At 36.1% G+C, this 14,030-nt stretch overlaps 1 protein-coding gene across 1 annotated transcript; it reads left to right on the forward strand.

The window, feature by feature from the left end:
- The first annotated feature begins 614 nt into the window (after positions 1–614).
- Positions 615–13,590, forward strand: LOC146620197 (interferon-induced, double-stranded RNA-activated protein kinase-like). The gene is made up of 23 exons (XM_085368823.1): positions 615–787; positions 1,299–1,664; positions 1,750–1,867; positions 1,981–2,054; positions 2,174–2,323; positions 2,435–2,567; positions 3,863–3,930; positions 4,010–4,100; positions 4,233–4,306; positions 4,400–4,549; positions 4,681–4,813; positions 6,475–6,542; positions 6,630–6,720; positions 8,311–8,342; positions 8,428–8,470; positions 8,559–8,641; positions 8,770–8,889; positions 11,409–11,537; positions 11,860–12,076; positions 12,166–12,309; positions 12,665–12,766; positions 12,960–13,022; positions 13,290–13,590. Exons 1-23 carry the CDS (start codon positions 687–689, stop codon positions 13,425–13,427), a joined length of 2,688 nt encoding a protein of 895 aa, XP_085224949.1. The 5' UTR covers positions 615–686; the 3' UTR covers positions 13,428–13,590.
- The last annotated feature ends 440 nt before the right edge of the window (positions 13,591–14,030 follow it).

Genomic DNA, 14,030 nt, shown 5'->3' on the forward strand with positions numbered 1-14,030 from the left:
CTTCTTTTCATTACTATTACTTTAAAAAATTCTGATGCGTAAATTGGGCAATAATAATAATAATTTACATGTCTGAAATACTTAAGGATTTTTGGTTTATATGTTATTGTCACTATGACATCGCCACATCTCTACGTTTGGCGCTTGACAAAAGAACTACAGTTCCCATGAAACTTAGCGATGGGAGCTGCTCTTAAACATCTTGGGACATGTAGTCATTCAATCCTAACATGCGTAAGTTTAAAAAAACACGAACAGGTAATCATATATTACTGACGTTAAAATTCCGAGCTTTAACATTAGTTAAACTACAAAAAACAATCTAAAACAACTATTGATAAAGCAAACAGCTATTCTCCCAAAACAGCATCGTTGCTACTCAGTTTTCCTGTACTATAACTCACACTTTCTCTGTTGTTATACTTTATTTTGATATCTTCCACCCAACTCTGCTAGTTTCAGCGTACAGCTTCAAACCATTTCTTTTTTTTATAAAACTTTACTGAACAAAACGTGGTTGATATGTCGGACATTACTTGAAAGCACCATGTGACGTTTACGGAGAAAACGAAACCTAAACTGACATGGAAAGGAAAAACGGAAACCATGTTTTATTTTGAGATTTGTACTTTGCTCTCTATTTTTATGAATTTTGTGTAAATATTCCGACTCCCGACAAACTTAGGATGGAAAACTACATAGCTAAGTTAAACGAGTATGCACAGAAACAGCGGCTGGCGCTCCAGTTTGTGGAGGTTGGAGCTGCTGGCCCTGACCACATTAAAACGTAAGTTGAACATAGATGGGATCTGCGACCTGGGATGTCGTACGAGTACGTGTGTATTTTTGTAGGATAGACTCTTCAGTGAAACCGTAGTAGGCTGTATTTTCGCTCACTCGCTACCAAATGCACGTTTGTGTACAGTAAATGTATTTTGTACGTCGCTTTAGTCCATTTACTAAATGTCCACAGGTATGTTGATCCTGCAGTATCTTGCTAGTGTGTTGTTTCCACACTTAAACTTTGTCACTCTGCACGCAATTGTAATATTTTGTTACAATTCTTTGTTTACCTCCTACCGTACAAATAAAACATTCCAACCATATGTTAAAAACAGAATATTTTTGAGCAGCAAGTTCTGTGGTCCTGAGTACTTTTTTGCCACGTGTATATAAAGATACAGTAACAGTGTTCCAATTTTTAAAGCTTAAATTGGCCTCCAGTTGTAGAATGGCATATTTAATATTTTGTGTGGGGAAAGTACACTAGGAGTTTACTGTATTTGTCTGTTCAACAGATTTACTATCAGAGTTGTTCTGAATGGTAAAGCCTATCCTGACGCTGTTGGAAAGAACAAGAAGGAAGCCAAGCAGAACGCTGCTAAAAATGCATTGGCAGGCTTGTTGGAGGAATCAGCTGATACTGTAAGATCATTGCACCATTGTATTCACTCACTGTATGTGTGGACATTTGTTTTAATCTGCTGTGTGTTTGTTGGTTACAAACAGACAGAAAATGCTGCAGAAGTTTCTAATACATCAGTTCATCAGAGAAGTGGCAGTAACATCAAGTACACCTGCTGGCTTAATGAGTATGGTCAAAGGAACAGGGTGATTGTAAGGCCCGTGGAGGCTGCCAGACCTGGACCAGATGATGAAAATCAGTAAGTCTACATGATGCATCTAGTTTTGATTGTAGATGTGAATAATCTATTTGAAATCTATTTAATATTTTTCTTTTAATGTTAGATGGTGTAACTTTTTTGTTGGTGACAAGGAGTACCCGGCAGCTTCCGGGAAAACAAGAAGGGAAGCCAAGGAGGAAGCAGCCAAGCTTGTATATCACGATATATGTGGCACTTTAGAGGTAACTAATGGAATATACTGATTGACTTGACATCAAAGAAAACTGGATAAATGGTTTAAATATTTTCATGCATGTTCTAGTAGCATGTTGTTCACTTGTACTTTATATTCCAGACTGGAGATGAGAAAGACATTTTCACATCAAGTCAGCAAAAGGAGGAAACAAAACAAAATGTTGCAGATGTCTGGTGAGTTGAAACAGTGTTTCTTTTTGATGCTTTATCCCTGTGAAGCCTTTTTGTAAACTATGTATTGTTTAAAGTGGTTGAAGTTTCAGTTTTTATGTATTTTTTCTTTGATATTGTAGCCTTCAGATAAAGAGTTTGGCTGTGAAACCTGAAGATAAAAGGTTTACAGAGGTAAATTTCATAGGTCTTGTCAACCACTACTGTCAGAAAACATCCCGCTCCCACACGTTTATTGAAGAGGATATATGTGGACCGCCTCATAATCGACAGTGAGTGTGACCGTCCCCTTACCAGCCATTATAGACAATTTCTGCTAAATGCTGGCTGATGTTTAACAGTTGGTAAATGATGTAAACCAGTTTTTCACTGTTTCACAACAGATTTTCCTACAAATTAGTCATAGATGGCAAGGAATACCCTGTTGGTGAGGGTAACAGCATCAAGGAAGCCAAACAAAATGCAGCTCGATTAGCCTGGTCTGCTCTTCAGGAACAGTCAGACTGGGACAGCAAGGTATTTAACATTTTCTGTTAAGTTAAGAGTACTTTATTGTCTGCCGTAGGGGGAAATCATCCTGGATCGGCCAGCTCCTGCATTGAAACCCCTCCCACACACACATAGTAATAAAAATCAAAGCATAAACCCTAGTTGGGCACACTTTTATAAATACAGACCTTAGAATGCATAAATAATTAAATAAATAGTTGAAGTAGTAGTAGAGTTGTCCTTCAGTCATGAGCTGTTCATTTATCAGTTTAACTGACAAAGGGACAATTGAATATTTGTAGCAGTTATACTGACACAAAGGGAAGTTGTACCTCCTAATAAAATATTGTGGCCTATCGAACCGTAAAAAAATATCTTGGGGAATGTTTATGTTCCTATAATTTTTCCTGCTTTCCTGATTGTTAGATTTCCAAACCTGCTGTCATAGCCTAAGAGACTCTGCAGTAGACAACTGATATAATACCAAAACTAAAAACTCTAAGTCTCCGGAGAAAATGAAGACACTGATAGATTCTCATACACACATGAATGTCCTATGGGTTCTTTTGATATTAAATACACTGAAGAAAAATATAAATGCAACACTTTTGTTTTTGCTCCCATTTTTCATGAGCTGAACTTAAAGATCTGAAACATTTTCTACATACCCAAAGGACCCATTACTATCAAATATTGTTCACAAATCTGTCGAAATCTGTGTTAGTGAGAACTTCTCCTTTGCCACAGGTGTGGCAAAGTTTGTATGTAGAAAATGTTTCAGATTTTTAAGATCAGCTCATGAAAAATGGGAGCAAAAACAAAAGTGTTGCATTTATATTTTTCTTCAGTGTATTTTGGCCATTTAATAGATTGTTGATGTTGGTATTTCCACTATGCACACTATGGTACCACCCCAGGCTCACACTGTCCCCAAAGAATAGTGGGACCCTAGCCTGGTATTTTAGATGCTGCATACACTATTTACATCATTTTATTGCACACTTGAGTTTGAGTTCCCCTAGAAACAAAATTCAGGCGTCCATCTCTGTGTATGTTCACCTAATCCTTTTTGCATGTAATGGTTGAGTAAGCTCTTGGCCTCATCGTAACTTTTTATTATGGAGCACTCTGTCCTATTTGCATATTAAAGTGTTTTCCTCAGATAATTCTTGTAGTATTCTGCCTATTTTGGAGATTTTTCATCAGTCAGATTTTGATGGCCTTACTCGAATAACTAAATCAGAATTTCTTCTGTATGATCATGCAGACTATAATGAGAAGGGTTGTGTTTAACAGCGCCACAACCTCCTTTGTGTTTTCAGATAACTATCAAGTCAGCTGTGTCAGATGATAGAGCACCGTCCAAACTGTCCACACCACCAAGCACACTGTAAGGCTGAGCAGTACTGTAGATGGTAACATGTAATGTTGAAAATACCTATTAATTAGGCATTTTATTTGTCTCAAAGGGACTCTGGTTGTCCAAAATCAAGTAGCAGTACAACAACTACAAATGACTCAGTTGTTTTCTCCCAGTCATCTAACGCTTCCAAGGAGCAGGTTGGTTATATCCCATTCTTTCATCCACTCCTGCCATGGTTCACCAGTTTGTAATGTTGAGGCTGTTGCAGAAGTTTTTTTTAAATTACTGGATTAAATAAAATCAGTTTAAATGTCCGTTCTTGTTCTAAGATCATCGATCTAAAACACGGTGGTTCTTCAAGTCACAAAGGAGTAGAAATAAATCAGAATCATGACGACAACTGGTGAGGACAAACAGTTGCAACAAATAGTTTCAGTTTCAATGTTTGGATTCTCTTTTGTTGGTAAAGTTCTGAATATGTGGCTTGTCTTTATAGTTCTAAGACAAAGAGCTTGATGGTAAAGAAAGAAGCTGAAATCTTTACAGAAGAGAATTTCATAGGACTCATCAATCTCTACTGTCAGAAAACAAAGCATTGCCATGATTACGTCCTAGTGAGCAAATGCGGTCCACCACATAATCCTCAGTGAGTATGACTTAACCTTTTTAACTAAATACACCTTATATAGACTAAATCTATATGTGTGTATATATAAAGCTATTTGTATGGCACAAAACTCTTAAACCTGTTGCTGCTGATATTGTCTCCCTACACAGATTCTTCTACAAAGTAGTCATTGACAACAAGGAATATCCTGTGGGTGAGGGTAAGACTATCAAAGAGGCCAAACAAAATGCTGCTCGGCAGGCGTGGTCTGCTCTTCAGGAACAATCAAATTGGGATAGTAAGGTACTTAATGATCTTTACTTAATGATTTTTGTTTTTATCCACAACCTTGAAATCTTCCATATTCCTCATCCAACACACTCTAGCTTTTTAATTCCTTACTATAAAGGCGGTAAAAGGGTTGCACTACTAAACTTTTCTCAGCATCATTCAACAGAGATGCTTGTGAGAAAGCAAATGTCACACATTTCATTTATCTACCTGCTCCCTACTTGCTGCGTACACATGATGTGTGATGTCAGATTGCATTCACTTCTAATGAGTGGGCATCATTCTTACTGCTTCAAACCCACTTATGCGGGAAGCTCGACTAAACCAAACTGTATTTCCAATAGTGCAAACTAGTCTGAGGCGAATTATTTCCTGCTAGTTGTAAGGTCATAAAAGAGAGGACAGCCAAGTATTTTGTATTGTCCTTTCTCGCTAAGCTGCCTGAACTTCGTGTGTTAAAACAGCTTGAAAAGTGTAAGCTCAGTGTTACAGACAGGGAAGCACAATTTAGGTAAAGGAACAATACTTCATAATCATAATTTTTATAAGTGTCCAAATATTGCTGTATCTCAAAGATTGGATGATGCAGAAATATGTTCCTAACAAAATCATCAGGTATTATTGTACTTATTGAACTTTTTCTTTTTTTTTAAAAAGCATGTGTTTCTAAAGCATACGACCAGATTTGCTAAATAGAGCAAACTAGTGTGTGAGAGCAAACCCCAAATAGAGCTCATAGATGTGGTTAGTTTTAAAATCACGGTTGTTTTCTAAACGTAGGTGCAGTAAGTTAATTTCAAAATCGAGCCCAAAAAAAAAAGGCATGCTTTTTTTGTCTTTTCTTTTTTTAGCATTATTGGTACAGTTATCAGTAAATGGCATTTGAAAACATTAGTAAATAAGTGTATGTGCTTGATTTAAATATTTTCTTCTCTATGTTTTGCGCTTTGAGAACAGACCTCACAGATTTACATATGCAACCAAAAACAGTCGCAAAAAGCAGACATGCTAAGAGATTAAATGTGAAAAATATCCAAAAAACACCTGATGTGGGTTCCAGGATGCTAACATGCTTTTGAAGCCACTGCTGTACTTTACAGAAACCATACAGAAAGTGATTATTGCTGAATATTTTATGTTGTATATTAACCTCCTGGGACCTGGCATCCACATATGTGGACATCACATTTTGAGTTGTCTAGACCAAAATACAAAATTTTGCTCTACAAGGGCCTGATTTCCACTTACGAGGACATTATACTGCCACTGTTCTATCGAAATTTAAAGCGAATGTCCTCATATGTGGCTCTAAAAATCAGAAAAAAAATCATGTAATTCTTTGTTTTTGCATTTCCCAATCAGCCCAAATAGCAAGGAGAAATTAAAAATGCATGCCATGAAAGAGTTCAGGTGTTAGGAGGTTTAAATTATAGCTAAAACTAATGTTTTCAAAAACATTTAGAATTTTTCTGACAGTCTCATTTTAAACGTACATGTATGTGGTTAACCAATGGTTAATTTTGCAGCAGCCAGATGGACAAATAGTAAGGGCGTGTCGTGCATGTTAATAAATATCCCCTGCACTTACCAACAATCATATTATTTTACATTAAAGTGTCCTACTACCAAACGGTGTCTTAGTGTACAGCTGAACATTTTTTTGTTTCTTTCAGCTGGTTTCTTGGTCAGCTGTGTCAGATGATGTTACACCAGTCCAGCTGTCCAGCCCAGCGAGCACACTGTAAGGCAATGGAATGAGCAAGCACACCTAATACTTAAGTTTAATGTGGAGAAAACTGCATGAATGTATCTTGCTGTATTTTCAAAGGATCCCACATGATGCAAAATCAGAAAGAATACCAATGACTTCAAGTGACCCAGTTGTTTCCCCAAAGGTTCAGAGACCTTCCAAGGAACAGGTTTGTTATCCTCTGTGTCTTCTATATCTTTTGTTGTCATGTCCTTTGATACTAACACGGTTATATTAGGATGCTTTTAATTATTTAGCTCCAGTTCTACACTCCTAATTAGTAGTTTTCATAATTGTAATAACAACTTTTCAATAATAATGGGTGATGTATCTATAGTAATATCAAGGTATGAAAATAGTTATTTATTAAAAAATGTGATCACGCAAACACTACATATTGGTGATCATGATCTATTAAAATGTGACAAATGCATTTGACAGTCTTCATAAATTAAATAAATGAAAAACTGATCTGTTTTTTTTTCTCAGTGAAGGTTATTATAGTCAGCTTAAACTAAAATTAGATGTGAAAAAACTGAAATAAAAAATTAAAACTAGACTTTTTTTTTTAAAGTGAAGTGAAATGATTTTGCACAGTTAGGGAAATAAAAAGCTAAACTAAAATACAAATATAGAGGAAATATCTTTAGTTTTAGTATTTAGTTTGTTTAATTCAATCTGCCTGATGAGTCACTGGTGTACATGTTTATTGAGACCCTATATGTCTACAACACTGTGAGTCAACTGCTTTCTTTTTTTCTTGCAATACCTGCACTGATTTTCCTAAATCTTGCCTCTGACATATCCCCTTGATGCAATAATAATTAAAAAGAGTAAAACAAGAACATTCACTTTGGATACTAACTGAAACTAAAGTGAATTTAAAAACAAAGTCAGAATAAAATAAAAATTAAAAACTAACAAGAAAAAAAACCCCTCACTAATAACTCCGGTCTCAACAAATGCATCTTAGATTTTGTATGTGTCAATTTCATTCATCGCTTTCTTTTTTGCTGTTCCTGTTTTTGTTTTGTTTTTTTGTTTTTGTTTGTTTGTTTTTTAACATAAAACTCACAGTTGTATAAATAAGTAAAATTAGAAACAGAAGTTCAAGAAAAAATGCCAATGATAGGATTTGCCTTGGGAAGGTAAACCCATGTTGTTTAAACCTCTGAATCCTACAGTCTGATATTCTTTTCTAATTAAAATATAAATGTGGTAAAATCTGTATCACTGCAATACTGGCCAATGATTTTGCACACTGCAGATTTTCCTCACATCAAGCAGGTGGATAATTATGCAAATCTCCTATGAGTAATTTTTACTAAAGGGGATAATATTAGCTAGAAACGGGCTTAACTTTTTCCAAGAATTTGAAAAATAACTGACAATATTATTTTTTCTTGTGATGTTGTTCAAGTATATAATTTTTATCTGTAGGAACTAATCCAACAAGGCTCAACTATGTACTTGTACAAATGAAGGAAAAGTTTCCTTGGGATGATGTATGTGGAAAACATACATAAATATATACATTCTATACAGACAAGAAGTTAGCTAAGGCTCTGGGCAGAAATTGAGTGTGTATTTGTAAAATAGCACCTTACAAACTCTTACAAACTTTCAATACCTGATGATTGACATCAGTGTTTCAAACTACTATTAATAATACCATTTAATAACTAAGTTTGTCTTGTTTGTAACAAATGTTTTGCATCTAATTTAGCCTTATTTCCCCCTTTATGTCTCCCTTTTTAAGGATCAAAATCCTGATTTAAAACCAAAAATAAGGTAAGTCATACTTTGAAACCTGTTGTAAACATCGTTGTGTAATATTTCATCTGACATTATTGCTGATGATGATTTTCCTGGTTAGAATTGCAGCAAATTTCGGTAATGTTTCCAGACACAAAAAAAAGGTATGAAGGACTCACAGAAATTCTGAGTGTTTTCAGTTTTTTGTTTAATACTGGAATTTCAATATGCTGACTTTGCATTGTTTTTAAGGATTTGCACAACTCTGATCTCAAAGAAAAGAGTAAAGAAAGAGGTTCCACCGAGAAAACATCAAGTCAAGTAGTACAATCGAGGTATTAAAAAAAACAAACAACACTACAATGTACTGCTATCATGTTTTTACTACAGTTTATAGTTAAAGGAGAATTTTCTCTTTGTTAGCATTTGTCATTAATAGTAACACCTATGTTAATCTCTACAGGTTTACACTGGAATTCGACTCTATAGAGCGCCTTGGTAAAGGAGCCTTTGGTCGTGTTTATAAGGCAAAACATAAACTGCTGAATAAATATTATGCTATTAAAATTGTTCGCTGCAAAGAGTAAGTAAATATTTAATATAAATATTTAATTTTGTTTAAGTTTATGAAAAAGGTGAATTCCCACTAGCTCTGTACAGGAGATTTGAGAGAGATCTCTTCAGTCTTTCCAAAGCCTCCAATATCTTATGCCTAACAATCTTAGCACACTAGTAGTATACAAGAGTATACAGTAAGGCGGGTGGCAAATTTACTGTCAACTGTTTGGGGATATTTTGCATCTTTTGTTTTTCGGTGTACAAATACATTTACAGTGGGGCAAAAAAGTATTTAGTCAGCCACCGATTGTGCAAGTTCCCCCACTTAAAATGATGACAGAGGTCAGTAATTTGCACCAGAGGTACACTTCAACTGTGAGAGACAGAATGTGAAAAAAAAATCCATGAATGCACATGGTAGGATTTGTAAAGAATTTATTCGTAAATTAGGGTGGAAAATAAGTATTTGGTCACCTCAAACAAGGAAAATCTCTGGCTCTCACAGACCTGTAACGTCTTCTGTAAGACGCTTTTCTGTCCCCCACTCGTTACCTGTATGAATGGCACCTGTTTGAACTCATCATCTGTATAAAAGACACCTGTCCACAGCCTCAAACAGTCAGACTCCAAACTCCGCCATGGCCAAGACCAAAGAGCTTTCGAAGGACACCAGGAAAAGTATTGTAGACCTGCACCAGACTGGGAAGAGTGAATCTACAATAGGCAAGCAGCTTGGTGTGAAAAAATCAACTGTGGGAGCAATCATCAGAAAATGGAAGACATACAAGACCACTGATAATCTCCCTCGATCTGGGGCTCCACGCAAGATCTCATCCCGTGGGGTCAAAATGATCATGAGAACGGTGAGCAAAGATCCCAGAACCACACGGGGGGACCTGGTGAATGACCTGCAGAGAGCTGGGACCAAAGTAACAAAGGTCACCATCAGTAACACACTACAACGGCAGGGAATCAAATCCCGCAGTGCCAGACGTGTTCCGCTGCTGAAGCCAGTGCATGTCCAGGCCCGTCTGAAGTTTGCCAGAGAGCACATGGATGATCCAGCAGAGGATTGGGAGAATGTCATGTGGTCAGATGAAACCAAAGTAGAACTTTTTGGTATAAACTTAACTCGTCGTGTTTGGAGGAAGAAGAATACTGAGTTGCATCCCAAGAACACCATACCTACTGTGAAGCATGGGGGTGGAAACATCATGCTATGGGGCTGTTTTTCTGCCAAGGGGACAGGACGACTGATCCGTGTTAAGGACAGAATGAATGGGGCCATGTATCGTGAGATTTTGAGCCAAAACCTCCTTCCATCAGTGAGAACTTTGAAGATGAAACAAGGCTGGGTCTTCCAACATGACAATGATCCAAAACACACCGCCCGGGCAACAAAGGAGTGGCTCCGTGAGAAGCATTTGAAAGTCCTGGAGTGGCCTAGCCAGTCTCCAGACCTCAACCCCATAGAAAATCTGTGGCGGGAGTTGAAAGTCCGTGTTGCTCGGCGACAGCCCCAAAACATCACTGCTCTCGAGAAGATCTGTATGGAGGAATGGGCCAAAATACCAGCTACTGTGTGTGCAAACCTGGTAAAGACCTATAGTAAACGTTTGACCTCTGTTATTGCCAACAAAGGTTATGTTACAAAGTATTGAGTTGTATTTTTGTTATTGACCAAATACTTATTTTCCACCCTGATTTACGAATAAATTCTTTACAAATCCTACCATGTGGATTCATGGATTTTTTTTTTCACATTCTGTCTCTCACAGTTGAAGTGTACCTCTGGTGCAAATTACTGACCTCTGTCATCATTTTAAGTGGGGGAACTTGCACAATCGGTGGCTGACTAAATACTTTTTTGCCCCACTGTAGGTTTTTGATGTTTTGTTTTTACTTAACATCCATCTGCAGCCTTCATTTTAGCATTAGTAAATGAATTAAGGTGCCAAACTTCTCATCACATTACTGTTTTACACGACTTTGTGCTACTGTCCGCTAATGCTAATGTACCTTTTTTTTTTAGCATTTGGAAACATTTTTGATAGAAATAGTGGAGAGAGGGAATAATACAACGAGAGAGTAACGCAGCAAATGATCCGAGCAGGAATTTTGTTGTTTAAGGCATTTATCTCCATGTGGTATGCAATCTATCCATTCTAGTATCAGGTCACCCATTAGTATCTAATGTCTTCTTACTTCATAAAGTAATAAATAAACCAATGTTTCTTATACAAAACTGACACAGAATTTTTTTGGGTTAGTTGAAAGTGTACATTCCTCAGTTGCAGCTAGCTTGCTACTTAAGGTTAGTTCTGTGCGTTACATATGCATTTGATGGCTACATCATAGCACAATGACAGCCTAAAGCTATATGAAACTTAGAATTCTTCTGAAAGTGAGGGAGTTGTTATAAGTCTTCACAGAGATACCTTACAGTATTGTTTCCTGATGTATTGAGTCCCTCAGCTGGAAAGTTACAGATGCTTTAAAAGAGATTTAAAGTTTATTGATATTTCTTGTACTTCTTATAATCAGAAAGTCTCTAAGGGAGGTGGTGGCATTATCAGACCTCCATCACACCAACATTGTTCGATACTACACCTGTTGGATTCAGGATTTAGAATACCAAATGGACAGTACAGGCGACACCTACAGTACTTCGCAGTAAGTCACATTACTTCATTATTAATATTATTATGTCTTAACATTGCATCACATGTGGTGTAAATGACAGGAAGCATTCACTTCACACTTTAGTTTCTTGTCTGTTACCTTGATGTACATTTTTGAAGACTGGACACATGTTTTCTCTTTGTGGCTAAAATTATACTAAAATTAATCAATATTACAGTTTATTATAGCAACACACATTGCGCCACAGTTTTCTGTCTTCTTTATTTTTACAGTAGTTTACAGAGTGTTGCCTCACCATTGAGGATAAAGTAAAGGTTCATAATTCCTTCATTTGTGTTTTTTTATTTTCAAGGTCTGCTAGTGATTCATCTGAAAAGTGCCTCTATATTCAGATGGAGCTGTGTGATACTAAAACACTTAGAGTGTGGATAGACGAGAAGAATACTCAGAATGTGAAGAAATCTCTGCGAGACTCAAGGAGAAAGGAAGAGAGCCTAATCATTGCTCAGCAAATAGCCAGTGGAGTCGAGTACATTCACTCAAAGATGCTCATCCACAGAGACCTGAAGGTGAGACAAAGAGGAGAAGACGGTTGTTTGTTGCTGCACATCTCATACAGAGGTAGACGTTTATTTGTGCCTTTTCTTAAAATGTATAGCCTGCCAACATCATGTTTGGACGGGATGGAGAAGTGAAGATTGGAGACTTTGGCCTGGTCACTGCTGAGATTGACAATGATGCTGAGAATCTACTGGAAAGAAGTGCTTACAAAGGAACACCATCTTATATGGCTCCCGAGCAGGTTGAATAATCTAAATTGAAATTTAGTGTCTTACCCATTAATAAATATTAGGTAGTAAGAGAAGACATTAAAGACACTTTTTTTAAAGGTTGTCAACACCATAGGGCAATGCACCTTCTTTCTTGTACTACTAAAAAACTATTTTACTACTGTTGCAAGTAAATAGGAAAACCATTTAAATCAACTGCCTTAAAACCAAAGAAGCATTGGGTTGACTATTAAACTAGTTTCTAATGCCCAATGTCCTTAAGGGTTAGTCCACCCATATTGAAAAGAGATAGTAAAAACCTTTTTTTGTCTTCTATTATTTACTCACAAAATTGGCCGTTTTTTGTTTTTCTCTTTTTAATGACAGAAAAGCAAGAGCCATTACGACCGAAAAGTAGACATATTTGCTTTGGGGTTGATATATTTTGAACTTCTTTGGAATCTCCCTGTTGGCCCTGAAAGAAAAGCGGTGAGTTTTTCCAAAGCTTATGCAAAATGTTGCTGCAAACTTGCTCTGTTAATAATGGTTTTCTCAGTTTGTGTCATAGGAAGCAGAATGTTGATATAAATCAAATTTAATGTGTATTATTTTTTTATTTAATATTGTTTAATAAATGAACAGATCATCATTTTTATCCCTTCTCTCATTATATAAATGCCAGGTTTGGGACAATGCCCGAAGCCAGAAACTTCCTCAAGGGTTTTTGAATAATTTTCCACAAGAGGTACATCACCATTATTTTAAGTTTACTATATAAACATTTACAGCAATCATCTATTTCCATCAAAGGATGAAGAGCCACAACTGTTGATCGTTAATAGCAAAAATGACCAAGCAGGACTGTCTTAGAACCTGAAAGTTTTCTTTGTTTAATTTCCCAAGTAAAGTATAAATGTGGCAAATAATATATACTGGACTTTCACAATAAATGACAGCATTGATTGATATTGATATTGATTTCACACTGTTTTCTTCTTATGTCTAATTGCAGCATCAAATCATAAAGGCAATGCTGTGTGCGAAGCCAGAAAACCGTCCGGAAGCAAGTAAACTAAAGGAGGAGCTGAAAGAGTACTCTGATGCACTTTTAATGCAAAAACAAATGCTTCGAAATAGTAACACAGTTTGACAGTTATAAGGACTTTAATGAAAAGTCTAAAAAAGAACACTCAGTTTAGTCATTTCATGCATGACTGTATTCAATACACATCATGTCATGCAGTGCATGTGTGGATGTTTTGAATGCTTTCTTTTCATGGTCTGATGCATCATCAGATATAGTTGTATTTATGGAGTGCTTGGTTTAAAGAAAGGCTGATGAAGTGATTCATGTTATAATATGTGAATGAAATACAAATTAAATTTGTGTCATTATTCACTTGTTGTCAACACTTATATAAATTATTTGTTTTAGCCTGTAATATTTTGTAATAAAAGTGATGTCATACTTGTATAGTATTGTAAATAATAATAATAATAATAATAATAATAATAATAATAATAATAATAATAGTAATAATTAAAAATGAAAAAAAAGAACTCCAGATGAATGACTGCAATGTGAAATAGTGCAATAAAAAACGTTACAAGGTGACTTGGGTTCATCCTTTCAGCTGTGTGGAGGGAGTAGCATGCTGGTTATGGTAGTTTCCAGTTTAAATATACTGGTAAGTGAATAAATCCTTCTCTCAGATTTTTACTGTGAAGTCACTGCGTACAATAGATTTGCCAT

Source organism: Diplotaxodon limnothrissa, linkage group LG13, assembly GCF_057381915.1.
Source record: "Diplotaxodon limnothrissa isolate DT_005_m linkage group LG13, D_limnothrissa_male_GT1.1, whole genome shotgun sequence".
In the NCBI taxonomy this organism is placed as follows: Eukaryota; Metazoa; Chordata; class Actinopteri; order Cichliformes; family Cichlidae; genus Diplotaxodon; species Diplotaxodon limnothrissa.

Excerpts from the sequence above, each read along its gene's own strand:
- LOC146620197 (XM_085368823.1), top strand. The coding sequence starts at position 687 with ATGGAAAACTACATAGCTAAGTTAAACGAGTATGCACAGAAACAGCGG. Across the intron at positions 8,471-8,558 it reads TTTCCAGACACAAAAAAAAG|GATTTGCACAACTCTGATCT; the intron begins GTATGAAGGACT and ends ATTGTTTTTAAG. Across the intron at positions 12,077-12,165 it reads TCATCCACAGAGACCTGAAG|CCTGCCAACATCATGTTTGG; the intron begins GTGAGACAAAGA and ends TAAAATGTATAG.